Source organism: Drosophila albomicans, chromosome 2L, assembly GCF_009650485.2.
Source record: "Drosophila albomicans strain 15112-1751.03 chromosome 2L, ASM965048v2, whole genome shotgun sequence".
In the NCBI taxonomy this organism is placed as follows: Eukaryota; Metazoa; Arthropoda; class Insecta; order Diptera; family Drosophilidae; genus Drosophila; species Drosophila albomicans.
The window spans coordinates 16,987,866-17,003,727 of record NC_047628.2 but is presented as its reverse complement, the minus strand read 5'-3'; the positions used below and the strand labels follow the sequence as shown (position 1 = coordinate 17,003,727).

Sequence of the window (15,862 nt, the reverse complement as noted above, 5' to 3'; positions counted from 1 at the left end):
GTGCCGTGCGCACAAGGACATGCAGTAAGTAAATTTCAAGTGCACATTCAGCCTTAACTTGAGTGCCTTCTTTGTGTGTGTGTGTGTGTGTGTGTGTGTCTGTAAATCTGCATTGCGGCAGCTTTAAGTGTGTTTATTGCCTGTGGACACACCTCCTTTGCTTCCTACAAGCTTCCAAGCAAACAAATTCACACAGAACATACACTTATGTACATTACGCACACACACACTGACACACATGTGTCTTATGCTGCAGCCATTAATTAGTTGACTCTTGATTACTCATCTATTGAATGTGCACTTAAGCTGGCTCACGCACAATAAACCAGGTTAAAACAGCACCCCCGACCATGAAAATTTCCAACTACTGACCAACTATGTATAATTTGGAATTGCTTAATGGGGAGCAGAAGACGCAGTTGTGAGTTTAATTGAACTAATACTCGTTTAGAATATTTTGCAGTTTAATTTAATTTAATTTTTTTTCTTACCTCAAACACTTGATTTAATTGACTTTGACTAAACGTTGAATGGAATAGAAAATGTTAAATATAAATACCATTTTTTTTTTATTAATTTACCGAATTAATTTGATGTATTCACATTTTCTAATTAATTGTAATGTTTTGAATTCATGTAAATATAATATTTTACATATGAATTTCATTACATGTATATTAACTTTATCAAATTTCAAAATCATAAAAAAAATATTTAATTCTAATAGCATTACAAGATAATTTGTTTTTAATTAATCTGAAACAGCCAACGAAATATTTTTGATTTTTATTTAATTTTTTTCTTACCTATGAATTTACCATATAATGTTCTATTTAGACTTACTAATTTATTATCTATACCTTATTTTTATTCTATTTATTAATAATAATAATTATTTATTTAGAATTTAAGTGAATAGAATAATTCCTTAATCGGCATTCGCTAGTTATTGATTTTTAAGAAATGTGAAGTGTTCAATATGTGAATAGAATAATTTTTATTTTATTTCTATTTATTAATTCCATTCATATTATTGTGCTCAGTTTGTGCTATTCATATTTGTGAATATATTATAAAATTTTGAATTAATGTGAAGAGGTCAACAACTGAATAGAATATTTTACATTTTGATTCAAGTCCATTTTTATTTTATTTATTACGTTTAACAGGTTTCATTTGTATTAACATTCTTATATACATTTTTCATTTTTAATTTATTAGCGGACTCTCTCAGTGCAACACTTTTTGCTCTGAAAACATATTTCATTCTAAATTACACAGAATATTTTCTCGAAAATAAATATTTTTGTAGACTGCCGCAAAAGTATTTATTTTCGAGAATGTATTAAGAGGGCATTGATTGCGTTCATAAATACACTCGACTGCATTACGTATCTCTGGCAATTGAAATGCATATTTTTCGGTTTTTTAATATTTTACAGCCAAGCAGTTCTTACAAGCTTCAGGCAGAAAGAAGAGGAGAGCGATGAAATGATAGGGAGGGAGGGAGGAGGAGGCTTGGGAGGCTGTTGCCACTTTGCTTTGTGCAATTGCTTTTGCCGGATATTGTTGTTAGTTTTTTACTTTTGAGTTTGCATTGTGGGGCTCTTTTGTTTTACACGGCCTGCATTGTGATTGCTTTCGCTCTTGTTGTTGTTAGTGTTGTTGCTGGTGTTGTTTGTGTTGATGGCGCTCGACTGCTGCTGCTGCTACTGCTGCTGCCGTGTCCTATTTGTATCCTGTCGGCAACGGCACCTCGCGCACATTTATGTCTATTGGCGCGCGTCCATTTCCATTTCATTTCCGTTATTGCAAAACTTTTCGTATTAAATATATTTTTCTCTGGTTTCGTTTCGTTTCGCTCTCCCTTTGCTTGCTCGCAAAATGCCGCGGCTACGATTGTTTCATTTCGATGGCTTTGTCGTTGTTGTTGCAGTTGTTGTTGTTGTTGTTCTTGGTGGTTTTTGCACTTTGGCAAAGTTGTTTGTTGCTATTATTTCTGGTACTTTATGCGGCCATCGCCATTATTGCACTTGTTTCCTTTATTGTACTACTAGGCATAAAAATGTTTGCATTTCCCATGTAAATATAAACAAATATATATTGTACGCTCTATATACGGTGTACTATATTATATAGTTGTATATAATTGCATTTTGAGCACTCATAATGTGACCTACTTATGATATGAGTGCGGGACGAAGAGATGCAACAAATTGACATGCAATTTGTTATAATTGCTGCGTTTTCCAACTGCTGCAACTGCTGCGAGTTCCCAAACAACTTGCTCGTCCGCTGAGCTGAGGGGAGACTCAGACCAAAAACCTGACCCTGATTAGGCAGCAGACCAGCCACCAATTTGTTGCTGTTGTGTTGTAGTTGTAGCTGTGGTTGTTGTTGTTGCAATTAGCATGTTGCGCTGCCATAAATAAAATTAGCCACAATGCTCCAAACAACATGGTCAACAATTTTGCCCCAAATAACTGCAGTTGCTCGCGTCAAGAGCTCCGCTACCATTGTTAAATACACTGCCATGGATTAGGTTTGTAAGGTTCTTAAAAAAGCTTCATCAAGATTGCAAGAAATGATTATTTTGCGAAGCCATAGGAATCCATCTTATTCCTGCTTTCATTAGCTTGAATAATTTTTCAGCAATTTCAGAATTTAAAAATCCTTTAGTTGAGCAAATCTTTATTAAAGATTTTGCAAATTTTACTTATTTGAAGCTTTGTTTTTATATAAATCGTAAAACTTTTAAACCAAAACAACACATGGAAGTCTTCTATTAAAGTATACAAAGTATACAAGAAATAGATATTTTGCCAAGCCATTAAAACCCAACTTCTTTCTCGTATGAGTTTCACCAGAAACTTCGAATTTAAAAAATTATTTATTTAAAAAAAAGTCTAAACTAAATTTTTAAATCAAGCTATTCTTTGAATCCAAAAGGAATCTAAAAATAACACATAAAAGTCTCCTTTTAATTATTTTCTAATTTACAGAATATATCATCAATTTAAGATAATAATTATTAATCACGCTATCCAATGATATTGGTGTATATATTAGCCACTTTGCATTGAGATATTTTCTGTATTATTGTCATTTTCAACGAGGCTGAAAGCACATTTAAACTTTGCCAATACCCCACAGAATACTGGTGATTTTTAGCGAGTTTTTGTGCAAATTAAACAAATGTTTCTGCATATTTTATGAGGCGAGGCGAGGCGACGCTGCACAATCCGCAGCTGACCGCAAAATTTAGCGCATTTAAATTAATGATACGAAATGTCAGCAAAATACTGAACCGCAAATCATTCTACATTATTCCATTTCTTGTTTTTATTTTATTTTAGGGAATATGGGGGAATCAAGCGCCGTTGCATTTAATTATTGTGAATCCAGTGCTTGGCGTAAATAATTAAATGAGCAAAGAAATAACTGAATTAGTCGGGAATATAGTTTAAGAAAGAACCGAATCCTTGTACCAGAGTGCCATGCGATCCTCCCGGCAGCGTTTCAAAGGTTCGCTTTGAACACATTGCCGAGCGAGAGTATTGAATCGATTGTGCTTGAACTCATTGCCAGCCTTGAGACGTTCATTTAACTCAGCTGCCTTGATGGACAACGATCTCGTAGTCTCCATTGATTTGGCCAGTTCCTTTTGAATGGATTCGGCAACCTCTTGGATCGATGGTCTTGATTTGCTAACACTATGCGATTTCGACATGAAAGTTATGTTGTCTGTTCTATTTTCATCCCCCGCGAAGGAAATGCGAGAAACATTTTCTGTCTGACGTTCAGTTGTTTTGGATTTTAGCGAAACACGAGATAGTTTTGTGTCTGCATGTACTTTGGGCCTAGAAACAACAGAGGCTTTAGATTTAGCAGACACACGTGATATGTTATCAACACTATGATCTCCTCGCCGTGATGAACGCATCGAATGATGCGATGTATTGTCAGCTTCCCGTTTACTTGAACGCACAGTAACATGTGAAACATTTTCGTATAAATCAGTGTCCACATCTTTGTGTAGCGACTTCTTTTGTGCTGCCTTCAATGTCACATTTGAATCTGTGTTTTTATTGGCTTGCGAACGCAAGCTTAACTTAGAAGTCTTTCCATCAGTGGTCGATTTAACTGCACTTATTTCAGAGGCCGTTGTACTGACTTCAGACGCTGATCGCTTTGATCTAACGGGCATTAACGTTCTCACCGAATCGGCTTCAAATTGCGTTTTACTCGTTTTCGATGCTCGACCAGCATAAATGCGTTCATGATCATCGTTCAATCCGTTGGCCAATTGCTTGGCAGCGACCATATCTTTTTTGATAGCTTTAGAGAAACATATTTCACCCAGCTGTGATTTGGATGTATTGATATTTCCCTCCTTTTCCTGTTTGACAAAGAATGAACCCTTCGAGACGGACTTGTTGGTGTGCGCTTTGGGCAATGTGGCATAAGGCGGCGGATAAGTAACATAAGCGGGCTGCTTGTATTCATTGCGTTGCGAACATTCAGCGGGACCAATCATAAACGGGTTAAAGAAGACACCATCATCATCGGGCATCATTTTGAGCAGTTTGTACATTAAAAGTTAATTGTAGAGGTTTATATAACTGTGGTATAAAATTGTATAATATTTGCTTGTTTATTGCGTATATGGAATCTTGTGTATTGTTCAACATTCAAAGAATTTTCATGGTCCTGGAAACTGACAAAATTTTACAATACTCAAATGAAAATCCAAAACGAACTAAACACAAAACAAATTAGTATCGAATAAAGTCAACTACAAGTCGAAGGTTGCTAGAGAGTTTTCTTAAACGGAAGTTTATGTCGAAATTATTGCACCACTTTATTCATTGTCTTTTATTTCTCAAAATTATTGTGCAAATTTAATTAAACCACTTTATCTGGTTTTGCAACATTTTGTTGAGTTTTGCGCCCTCTTTTGTTTGTGCAAATCCTGTTGTATCTACGCCACAGCATTAGCAGCTCATGAATGCTTAGGGATCTGAGTTTCAGCTGAGGTTCAGCATTATTTTAATTAAAAGGCCTCGAACACCACGCAAGAGTGTGTGTGGCATGCAACAACACAATGTTTCGCCGAGCCTCCGACGAGTGAGTGTACGTGCTGATAAGGAAGCAGCTGCTTAACAAAAGGCTGTGCGACAACTTCAAGCATGCCTGCATAGGGCAAATTAATGAATATCTTCTATAGCATTTTTGGTATGTCTCGCCAACTCGAGTACACTTTGCAAAGGGGTGGAACTTTATCAAGTATACGTCAGCGTTGCCTTGAAAATCTGTTCGATTTGGTTGAAGCTGCTTAAAACTCAGAAGCTGCTTCAGTTATGTAACATTCATCTAACATTCATTATTTACATAAACCAGAAAACACCTAAACATTTTTTTTAAATGCCAAATTTTTAAGTTTTTTTTTTTTTAAATTTCGGTGAAATAGTCCAAAAAAAAAAGCAAAATAATGGCTGCATATCAGGGAAGCACAAATCGTACTTCAAGAGCAGCTCCAACAGTACAACAACAACAACAACAACAACCCCAACAGTTTGCAATGCCCAGACTGGAGGACAAGCTGATCATTTATGGCGATGGTCTTGTCTTTGGTGGCGGTCCTCATGCTGATCCCTTCCGCAGCATGCCACAGGCACAGACAGCAGCACCGTTTGCTCAACAGCTGCCAACACAGGGAAACAATTCCTTCACTGGCCTACACAACAGTTCGATGAACAATCTGGTTCCGCCACAGCGGATGCAACAGCAACAGCCTTGGCAACAACAACAACAGCAGCAGCAACAGCAGCAGCGACAACAGCCATATACACCGACAAATGGAGCCCGCATTTCACGTAACGGATTGAATCAACTGCCACAGCAACAACAGCTACAACAGCAACAACGTCCTCTTCAGCAACAGCCGCTGCAACATTCTATGCAGCAGCAACAGCCACAGCAATTGATGCAGCAACGGCAGCAGCAACAACAGCCGCAGCAACAGCAACTGCAGCAGGCTTATAACCATTGGCCTTTTGGTGGCATTGCTCAGACCAATAATCCGAATGGATTTGGCTATAACCAAAATCACGCCTGGCCTGGATATACAGTTATGAATCCCATCAATCCCAATTGGACATACACATTTGGCTAATAGTTCAGAGATTTTTAGATGCTAATTGCAAAGCAATCTTCAGGTCGAGTAATGAATTAATTGCAGAGATTATTAAGCGTATTTGGTTATCAGATTTTTAAATTAAATTCTATCAATTATATTGCGGCATTATAATATAAGTTTCTTTATTACAATCAACTATAATATTTACTTTTTATTAATATAATTTCATTGGAAACTTTCCATCTCTGATCGTGAGAATTCACTATAGCTATAATTCTTTTTTCTCACTGGTTATAAGAAGTCTTCTTTACTGAGCTATTATTAATATTGCATGAGCAGTCGGCAGCCGCAATTAGATATATTTGCTACAGCCACTTGGAAGTCTGCATTTTTTCTTGCACTTATTTCTACTCGGTTTCTCATTAGAAAGCTCCGATAAGCGGGTATTTAAGTTAGCAGTCGATTTAGTATATAGTTAATAACTCCATTAGTCATTGGACTCACTTTCTTTTAGAGAAAGTGTTAGCTTTTAGTTTGTTTCCTAAACTTCAACTATTGTCATCTTCTAGTTTGTATCCTATGCTTCTCATAAAAACTTAGGGTATCTTTAAGCTCAACACTTTTTTTTAAATCCTTCTTAGTTTCCTTTTTGCTTGCATTTTTCCTTTGGCTGCTGCTGCTCGAAGCAAACTTTGCCATAATTTACTGTAACTTGTCTGCCTTGCGTTTTACACTTCAACGAGAACGAGCGGCGGCGGTATGGTGGCCAGTGTGGAGATGGTGTGGCGTGGCAAGTGGTTGGCGGATGGCGTGTGTACTTGGTGTGGCATGCAACCAGAGCGTCATTTAGTGGTAAATTTCCGTCTTAGTTGCCAACGAATGTCATACGTGACATTTTGTGAATTCCGTTTTTAGCATTTTCTGTAATCGGGTCGCGTACATGTGTGATTGTCTGTGTGTGCGTGAGTGTGTGTAACAGTCTCAGTCTCTGTCTGTGTACCTTTGAGATGATGGTCATAGTTGGTTACCATTTGCTGTACCTGTTCGTTCTTCTAGTGGTTTTCGATTTCAACCCAACCCAAGCCAATCTTCGACTGAACATTCTGTGGAGTTTTCTAACTATTTTCTATCTTTAGCAACTGCAAGACTAACATAGCATGATAGCATGTAATATGTGTATTATCTCTTGCCCACTGGCCATGCAGCTGTAATCACGTTGTCATAATATTTATTATAGTTTTTGCAATTAGAAATACATACATTTATTTTTCTTATACGCTGTTAATTTAAATTATAAAAATGTGTATGAGGATATGCTTTGATAACTCATGTAAGCTGTTGTAGTTGCTTGCAGCTTCTTCAAGTGCTGCACATTATATATTAATTAATATTATGCACAGTTTTAAACATCACAGATTTTCTTAGCCAAGACTCGAGTGTGCTCAGCATGAAAGACTAAAGTCGCAAGTTGCAGTAGCGTTTCCACACACACACTCGACGTCATCTAATGATGATCCCTAAAGTCAACTTGCTAAAGTAACAAGAACACATACACAAGCAGACAAAGTAAGAGAGAGAGAGAGAGAGAGAGAGAGAGAGAGAGAGAGAGAGTGGAAAGTGAGAGAAAGGCATAGTTGCCTCCACGCTCATAAGCACACAATGGTATTAACGCCATAATTCGTAAGTTACAACACACACACAACGAGACACACATTCACATATTTTCCATACACTCTACCACACAAGGATTAAGTTATATTAAAGATGTGAACGTTGCATTTTAAGCAAAGTTTTGTCTATCTAGTGACTATGTGTGTGTGTGGCAGCTTTGGCGCCTTTGACACTTTTGGCTTATTGTGGGAAGTAAAGTAACGCCAATGCACTATGGGGCATTTTCCATTTTAGCTGGCATTTAATATTACGAGTAAACCATACGAGATTTTTTACTGCAGTTTTCGGTATTATGTTACTATATTCCCGAGGAATCTATCATAGAAAAGTGGGCGTGGCAACACCTCTACCGCCCCCAAGAATCGGAAAAAATTGAATATTACGGACACCTATGGAGTTAGTATTATAAAATTTGTACACCAATATATACTTACCCTTCAGAATTCGACACGCCCTTTAAAATTTTTCCCCGCCCCTTCCGCCCTCAAAATTTAAAAAAAATTGAATATTTTGAGCAATTTTAGAGCAAACGACCCCATTCTTGGAAGACATAATGTAAATCCTATCCCGGATGTGCACTGCAAATTTTGTGCCGATCGGATCAAAAACAAGGAAGTTATTCACAAAACATTGCTTCAGACGGCCCTTCTCTCTATTTCCTACAGAGCTCTGCAGAGCACAAATCGGTGTTGGAAAACGTGAGGTTCTCTGAGAAAAAAGCAAATTGTGCCAATTGTGCGGAATTGTGCAGCATAAGACAACTATTGATGGATTAAGAATTGACAACACTACAACATACACTTGAAGTTTTTGCTAACTTTTGCTAACTTCATTTTCAAAATCCTTTCCAAAGTTGAAAATTGTTCTTTAAAATCCAGCTTAAAAGGCTTTTAAAAAATTACATCATATTAGTATAAACATACACAATTTGATTAATTTTTTTACATTTAACATATAGTACAAACCTGTGAAATTGTTATCCATGACTTCTTTTTGTTATTAATAACTTTCAACATGAATAAATGAAAAACAAAGTTCACCGAAAAAAAAATATGCAAACTTAGCGCGCGTGCTTTCGTAGGCAACAGCTGACTTTATAGCTGTTATGCTCAAAAGAGCTGTTAGATATACATGTTTTTGGTATGAGCCATAACAGTTTGATGTTCTGTTAATGCATTGACATTAACATTTTTCTAATTGGAACACTTTTCAAAAACGCCTAAATGCCAGCTAAAATGGAAAATGCCCCATAGTGCAATGAATGGGTTGCATCTTATTTAAAGCAGCCCAAAAGTATGCTATGCAAATTCCACTAATGCTGACCCACATTATGATAATAACGAAAAAATATGCGCTTGGTGAATAGTGTATACTCTACGCTCTTATGATATTAGCTAGAGTTCCCTATAATGTATTATTATGGTAATAAATAAATCTTTAAATCTATAAAAAAAAAAGTGATAACTTTATAAAACTGTTTAACTGCAATTTAAATAACAATTCATAGTGTATTATCTCATAGAAGTATTTTAATATAGAGTAGTAAAGAGGAACATAAAACGAAGTTTTAAAAAAATTAGTTTCATGTTTGCTTTTCCATTATCAACAATTAACATTATCAACATATCCTAACCAATATTAGGAATGTTAAGGTTTTAAAGTATTTCTTACTTATTGACTTCTTATTAGTTTAAATTGCGCCGAACATATTATATTAGCTTGAATGTATTTTAAAAGCTTAAAGTAATTTCTGCCCACTTTAATATATGTCAAATTGAATCTCATTATACCAATGCTTTAGGAAGTGTATTTCCATACTCTTAATAATTTTCGCGTGTTTGCTTTGTGTGGCATAATTTAAAGTCTTGCAAGTTTCAAGCCAGGGCTCAACGCAAAAGTAGAAGCTGTATCTGCTGCGATGGCCGAGCACTTTCATTTCCAATGTTTATAGTTTGCAGCTTATAAATTTACAATATATTTTTATATAGTCACCGCTGATGCAGCCGAATGGGAGAGCAACAGGGAGCAACAGCAGTTGGCTGACCCCGGTTTGTGCCGCTTTGCGCACTTTGCGTAAAGTTCAGGTCAAGTGTTAATTTTTTTTTTGGTTTTCCTTTTTGGTGCCTCTTTTGCAAACTCTTGCTGCTTCATTTGTGCGGTGCACTTTGGTCTACGTGGCGTATACGTAGCGCGCATATTTATGTGAAAACTTTCCTGCAAGTTTCATTTAAAAAACAAAACAAAAAAATGGTTTCACGCTGACTTTGGTCAGAGTGTATTTTAATCAAATGAATGGACTTTCTTTTGCCCCGCAGTTTTGCCAAATGCCGTTCAATTTATAACCATTTATACTGTACTTGGTCCAGCGAATTGTCTGCATTTAATTGCTCGCGGCACATTTAAAAATCGATTTTAATCGTTTTGTTTTTTTTCAACATTTGCTTGCTGAATGCTTTCGGCTTGCATTCTAAAATTAGCCACAATGCTTCGTTATGATTATGATGCACTAGATCGTAAACATTTGAATGTTTTTCATCTTGAAACTGTGTATCATATAATATTGAAGATGCTCAGTTTAAGCATTTTTTTAGAGCACGCTTTTTAGCACTTGTGTAAAATATAAGGAGAGAGTACGAGAGCACTTCATGGCTCTACCGTGTCTAATAAAACATGGATGCGTGTGTCTGCTTGTATGTTTGGGAGTCGTAAAAAATGCCACGCCAACGCCAACGCAAAAATATGCAACACTTGCGAGCACATAAATGTGGACTTTGCAACGACTTTGCTTACCCCCAAAAGAGTCAACTTGTTGAAGTGTTTATTGTTCAAAAATCCCGCCCACTTACCAACAGAACACATAAAACATTTACTAAATAAACAACGCACTGTAAACTGTGTCTCAAATGGCGGTAAACTTATCCTAAAACATTCAAGATGCGATCGACCATAACTGAAAGTCTTAAACGCGAAGAATTGGGTGAACAAGTTTCTTAAAGTTTCAAATATACGACAACTAAACTATAAAGAAGAAAACATATTAAAATTATTAATTATTCTCTTCTTATTATTTCTAGAATGTTACGCTGCTCAACAATTTTAAATCATCATGCAATCATCTTCCACCAGCAAACAGACATCGGAGTATTTTATTTTCTCCAGTTCCTCATAGATGCGATTATTTAAAGGCATTTCCGGATGCTGCAATTAAAGTAAGAGAATACACTTTTATTATTGGATATTTCACATACCATTTTGGCCACCTTCCAGCAGTCCAAAGCGGACTTGTTGCGATTTAAACGCAGATTAATGACTGCTAAATAGCCCCATGGATCAGGTACAAAGATATCATTATCCGTACTCCTCGACAGATATTCAATGGCATCTTCCAACTTATTTTGCTATAGATAAAATTAATGATAATTTATGTTAATTAATGTAGAACAAAACTTACATAGTACAGAGTCAATCCTCTGCCATAGTTAGCCACAAAGTTCTTATCCCTTTTGCTGTATGGTGTGCACATTTCATAAGCCTGTGCAGCGAGTTCGTAGTCTTCTCTTTCGAAACTCAGACGAGCCAAGCGCATGAGACTCGTGTAGAATATGAAACGTGTTTCGTCTTCTGTCAGATTAATGCTCAATAGATCCCTGTAATGTTTGATTGCTTCGTCATAGCGTCGCCGTGAATACTCGACACTCCCATTGATATGTGCTTGGTAATAACCCTAAATAGAAAATGTATAAATTGTATGCAAAGTTTTCTCCTTTCAAACTCACCAACATTTTACCGAACACAGTGTTGTCCGTGGTGATGCGTTTAACCACAAAGTTCTTGTCAATTTCACCCTGTAAAATCTTCAAAGTTGTCGTTATCAAATATGCCTCGATTGTGGTGAATTCACTGGCAATTTCGGCAAAGATAATCTCAGCAAATCCATAAGCGCCCAAGCAAGCAAATGTCTTGAAGACTTCGTAGAACCTATGGGCATGCATCAGCTGGCCACGCATCTGAAAGTCAATGGGTATAAAGGACTGATAGAGTGATCGTGGTATAAGCGGCATAATCTTGCGGGGAACATCGTAGAGATTCTCGTACTGCCAGCGTGTGAACTCCATGCCTGGCAAATAGTTCTTTTGCTTATAATAGCAATACAACAACACATAGACTTCACGATCCAAGTTGTTTTGTATGCTGAAAATGCGCAACTGTTCCAATAGATTGCTATAGGCCTCACCCTCATTTTCCTCTACCTTCAAATGCATTTTGTAATTGACGTATAACTCCAAAAGGCAGCTTCAAATAAAGATAGTTAATAAAATAAGTATTTAATGCATTAAAACTTACACAAAGTACTCGCCACTCCAGTTGCTCTCTTTTTGATGACGTAAGTAGTTGGTCGCCTGTTCGAAGTTGAGATTTTCAACCGATGTGAGAAACACATAGAAATTCAAGAGTATTTTCGCATTGCAACTCGACTTGAGTTCGTTGAATATCTGTTTGGCCATCGCACATTCACCCATGATGCACATGTTGCGATATTCCTCCATGAGGCGAATGGTTCGTGTGCACTCATTATCATAGTTGAGCACACAGTTGCTCAGACTCTCCCAGCTGCAGGCAATCAGCAGTCCTTCAATGCGTTCCATTAGCTCCTTGTGCATATGCGTCAGCATTTCCTATCGATACAAATGCAGACAGTTTTGGCAAACACACTCACTCACTCACTTAGGAACTTACGCGAAACTCCAAATTCGTTTTGGTTGGCATGCGAACATTGAAATCGGAACCGCAAATGTCGACAAGCAAATTCCTGAGGTTATTCAAATGACAACAGAAATTATGAGGCTTATCTTCGATGCTGGTCACGTCATTCTTCACCATGAAACTTATCAGCTCTTTGATCAGTTCGTCGAAATTACGATACAACTCTTTGATAATATCGCGACTCTTTAAGCTTTCATTCGGAAATTCTGGGCCCATGCAGAGTCGCAACTTGGCGCACTTCATTTGATTTTCATTGAACACATCTAAGCGTTCATTGCGCTTGGTTAGAGGCTGGAAAAAACATATCTTTATAATCGAAAACATGATCGATTCCGGTTCGGATGATTCTGTTAAACGATTTGTCTTTCGTTCCGTTTTTCGCACGACGGGGGAAAGCACACTGGCAAAGCGACAGGAGGTGACTGTGGGTAGAACAAGAAATTAAAAACAAGAATTAAAAAAAAAATGAGAAGCAAATGTACAACTAAATTAACTAGTTTGAATTGGTGGAGACTGCAAAACAAGTATTAAGTAAGAATGAAATATTTTGTGTAAATTAAGTGAGAAGCCAACAATCTTTTAAACAAGAAGTTAATTTCACTAATGCACAACTAGAAATACTCGTTAGGAAATGAGGAAAATTGCAAAAGGAATATCAAATAGGAATTAAAATTATCAGTACTTGAAAGGGCCAACGTTCTTTTAATCAAGGAATTATATCCATGAATTATTACCTCTCATCATTCATATAATTTATGTCTCGAATTATAAATTGTTATAAGAAGAAAGTTTCTCAATATTCCCACAATTGACGCACAGTTTTGTTAGAAATATAGCTAACTTAAAGAAGGATTAGGACAGGATGAATTGAAATATAAGATAAATAAAAAATTAAATTCTAAATAAATCACTTTGTCTTCAGTTTTTCAATCAACTACTAGCAATATTTTGAAAGTGGATTTGCTGCTCTCAGACTAGACAGCCTAATTTCATTTATTCTCAATGTTTTGCATTTCAATTATACCCTATACTCACCCTCTGGATAACCAAAGACACTCGGGTTAATGACGCCCTCGTAGAGCACATTATCCGGTGTCTCATCGTAGAGCTGCAGCAGCAGTTCATACTGATTGTGCAGCACAGCGGACTCGAGCACCTCACGCATATCTGTGGTCATCACATAGCGATGCAACGAGTTGTTGATGAGTGCATAGTCTGCAAATTGATTGATCTCATCGATCTTCATATCCACACCCGGTGTCGTCAACAGATCGCGCAATAAGCGTGGCAATTTAATGTATGCACTCGTTTCCATTTGATTGTTGCTCGACTTGCAGCGCGAATCATTTAGCAAATCTCGCTTGATACTCTCCCACACAATGATGGTGTTTTGATAGCCAATAATCTGTGAGATAAAGCCATAGAAAGTGCAGAATGGAATAACCTGATATTCCATATCTAGATCGGGATCCGGCTCAGTGGAACGTATCGATATATTTATGCCCAAATGTCCGGCACGTTGATGCAGTTCCTCGGGTGCATTGTAAATCGACTCGAGAGTGACGAATACGAGATTGGTAAAGTGGAATTTCTTGAGTATCGGCAGTATGGAGTACATATGCCATTCGCTAGTGGTGGTGATTTTCTGGCTAGTCGTTGTCTCCAGCATGCGATCGTATTCGGCATACAGCATGATGGGAATGTTGGCAATAAACCGTTTGCATTGAAACAGTTGCAAAAGATCGCAATGGCCGCGTGATAAGAATTCTAGCCTCTCCTCAACAAAATCATCATCGTCTTCTTCATCACATGCCTCTCCCAATGTGGCTACACCATCTCCCGATGCATTTCCCCAAGCTTCGGCTGCCATGTCCACAATATGTGTTGAGTGTTGTCCCTCTGACGAAACGTAATGATCAGGATCTGAAGACATTTTAACTTTTTGTTTCTTTTTCGTGGACACTCGCATTATCGAAGTTTCGGTTCGCACTTCCGTCACGGTTTTCAGTTCCTTGCGACGATGACGCGGAATGCGTTGATACAGAGAGACAACCAATGGATTGTCACTGAACACATTCAGATCATCAATGCTGTCCTGTATGATGCCCATGGCGAATGCTGGTCGCTCCATCTCGAATTCGTGGGAGTAGATAATGGTTTCGGTCGTGTAGTGTTCGGACATCTTTTGCAGCGTTTGCTGCACATGATAGAGATGCAATTCTAGTGGATATGGTGCCACCGGCAGATTGACAATGCTGTTCAATTTCATATAGAGGAATACTCGTTGTGGCGTCTCTTTGGGTAGGGGAACATCGGGCGATACCTTTGAGGCGCGTTTGCTGTAGCATATGGATTTCTTGCGTCGCGTGTTTCGTGGTAGGCGTATCAGAGTTGATCCTCTTTTGCCATTCGCAGAGTCCATTTTATTTTTGTTTTTATTTACTATATGTGTCATGAATCTAAAGTTTTGGCTACTACTTGTGACAGTTGTGTCAATGTTTGTCAATAACAAATTGTAGGACAAACTCAAGCTTGGGATTTTGTTCGTCAGTTGAACGCGTGTTTCATTAGGCCAAGTGGCAACAATTTCAAGTTTTGTGTTAATGAAAATTAAATATGTATTCATGTTTACACCTAGGTGTGTGTGTGTGGTATTACATAAGGTCTCCGCTTGTTGTTCTGCTGTCGTCGTTGTGTCGAGCACGCACTTGTCAAAAATGTAACCACAAAACAGCAGCAGCAACAGCAACATCAACAGCAGCACGTACAGCCAGCAACAGTAACACGACAGCAACAATGCATTTTGGCCAAGGCCAAACCAACAGCAGTAAAACCAACAACGACAACAACAACAGCAAACAGTAGCAACAAAAACAGCAAACGAGACACGTACTTGAACCCTTTTGCCCAACACTCAACTTACGACAGGTGTTTGTAGTTGTAGTTTTCATCACGGCAATATACGAGGTATCATAGCTCGCTGTTGATGTTTGTGACACTCTCGCCGCAAAACGGTACATCAGCGTGCAAATGCAAATTTGCGGCAATATTTTGGTATCAGTTCATAAAATATTATAGGAACAAACTCTTAGCATACTTTTTGGGCCAATTTACTTTTGGCTAGATAGAAACTTTAGATTAAGTATACGCAATTTTAGAAATGTTAAATAATAATAATTTTTTCAATTATTTTTATTTAACCATTTTTTTTAATGATTAATATAGTAAAATGAAATAAAGTTATTAACATAAAAATCATTGTAATGTAGTAAATGGAATAAAGTTAAT

At 37.3% G+C, this 15,862-nt stretch overlaps 2 protein-coding genes across 4 annotated transcripts; both read right to left on the bottom strand.

Annotated features, from left to right (window-relative positions):
* Positions 1-3,332: 3,332 nt before the first annotated feature.
* Positions 3,333-4,764, bottom strand: LOC117565168 (uncharacterized). The gene has a single exon (XM_034244154.2). The coding sequence runs from the start codon at positions 4,592-4,594 to the stop codon at positions 3,464-3,466; it is 1,131 nt and encodes a 376-aa protein (XP_034100045.1). The 5' UTR covers positions 4,595-4,764; the 3' UTR covers positions 3,333-3,463.
* A 6,100-nt stretch (positions 4,765-10,864) lies between these two features.
* LOC117565268 (uncharacterized) lies at positions 10,865-15,070 on the bottom strand. Of its 3 annotated transcripts, none has more exons than XM_034244293.2 (7): positions 13,610-15,070; positions 12,548-12,996; positions 12,155-12,486; positions 11,587-12,103; positions 11,262-11,534; positions 11,059-11,208; positions 10,865-11,008 (listed from the first exon to the last, which is right to left on the bottom strand). In XM_034244293.2, the coding sequence occupies exons 1-7, from the start codon at positions 15,027-15,029 to the stop codon at positions 10,907-10,909; spliced, it is 3,243 nt and encodes a 1,080-aa protein (XP_034100184.1). In that variant the 5' UTR covers positions 15,030-15,070; the 3' UTR covers positions 10,865-10,906. The 3 variants fall into 3 exon arrangements, with proteins under 3 accessions (XP_034100184.1, XP_051858510.1, XP_034100185.1); XM_052002550.1 differs by having other exon boundaries at positions 11,071-11,208; XM_034244294.2 differs by lacking the exons at positions 10,865-11,008; positions 11,059-11,208 and having other exon boundaries at positions 11,297-11,534; positions 11,591-12,103.
* Between the last annotated feature and the right edge of the window lie 792 nt (positions 15,071-15,862).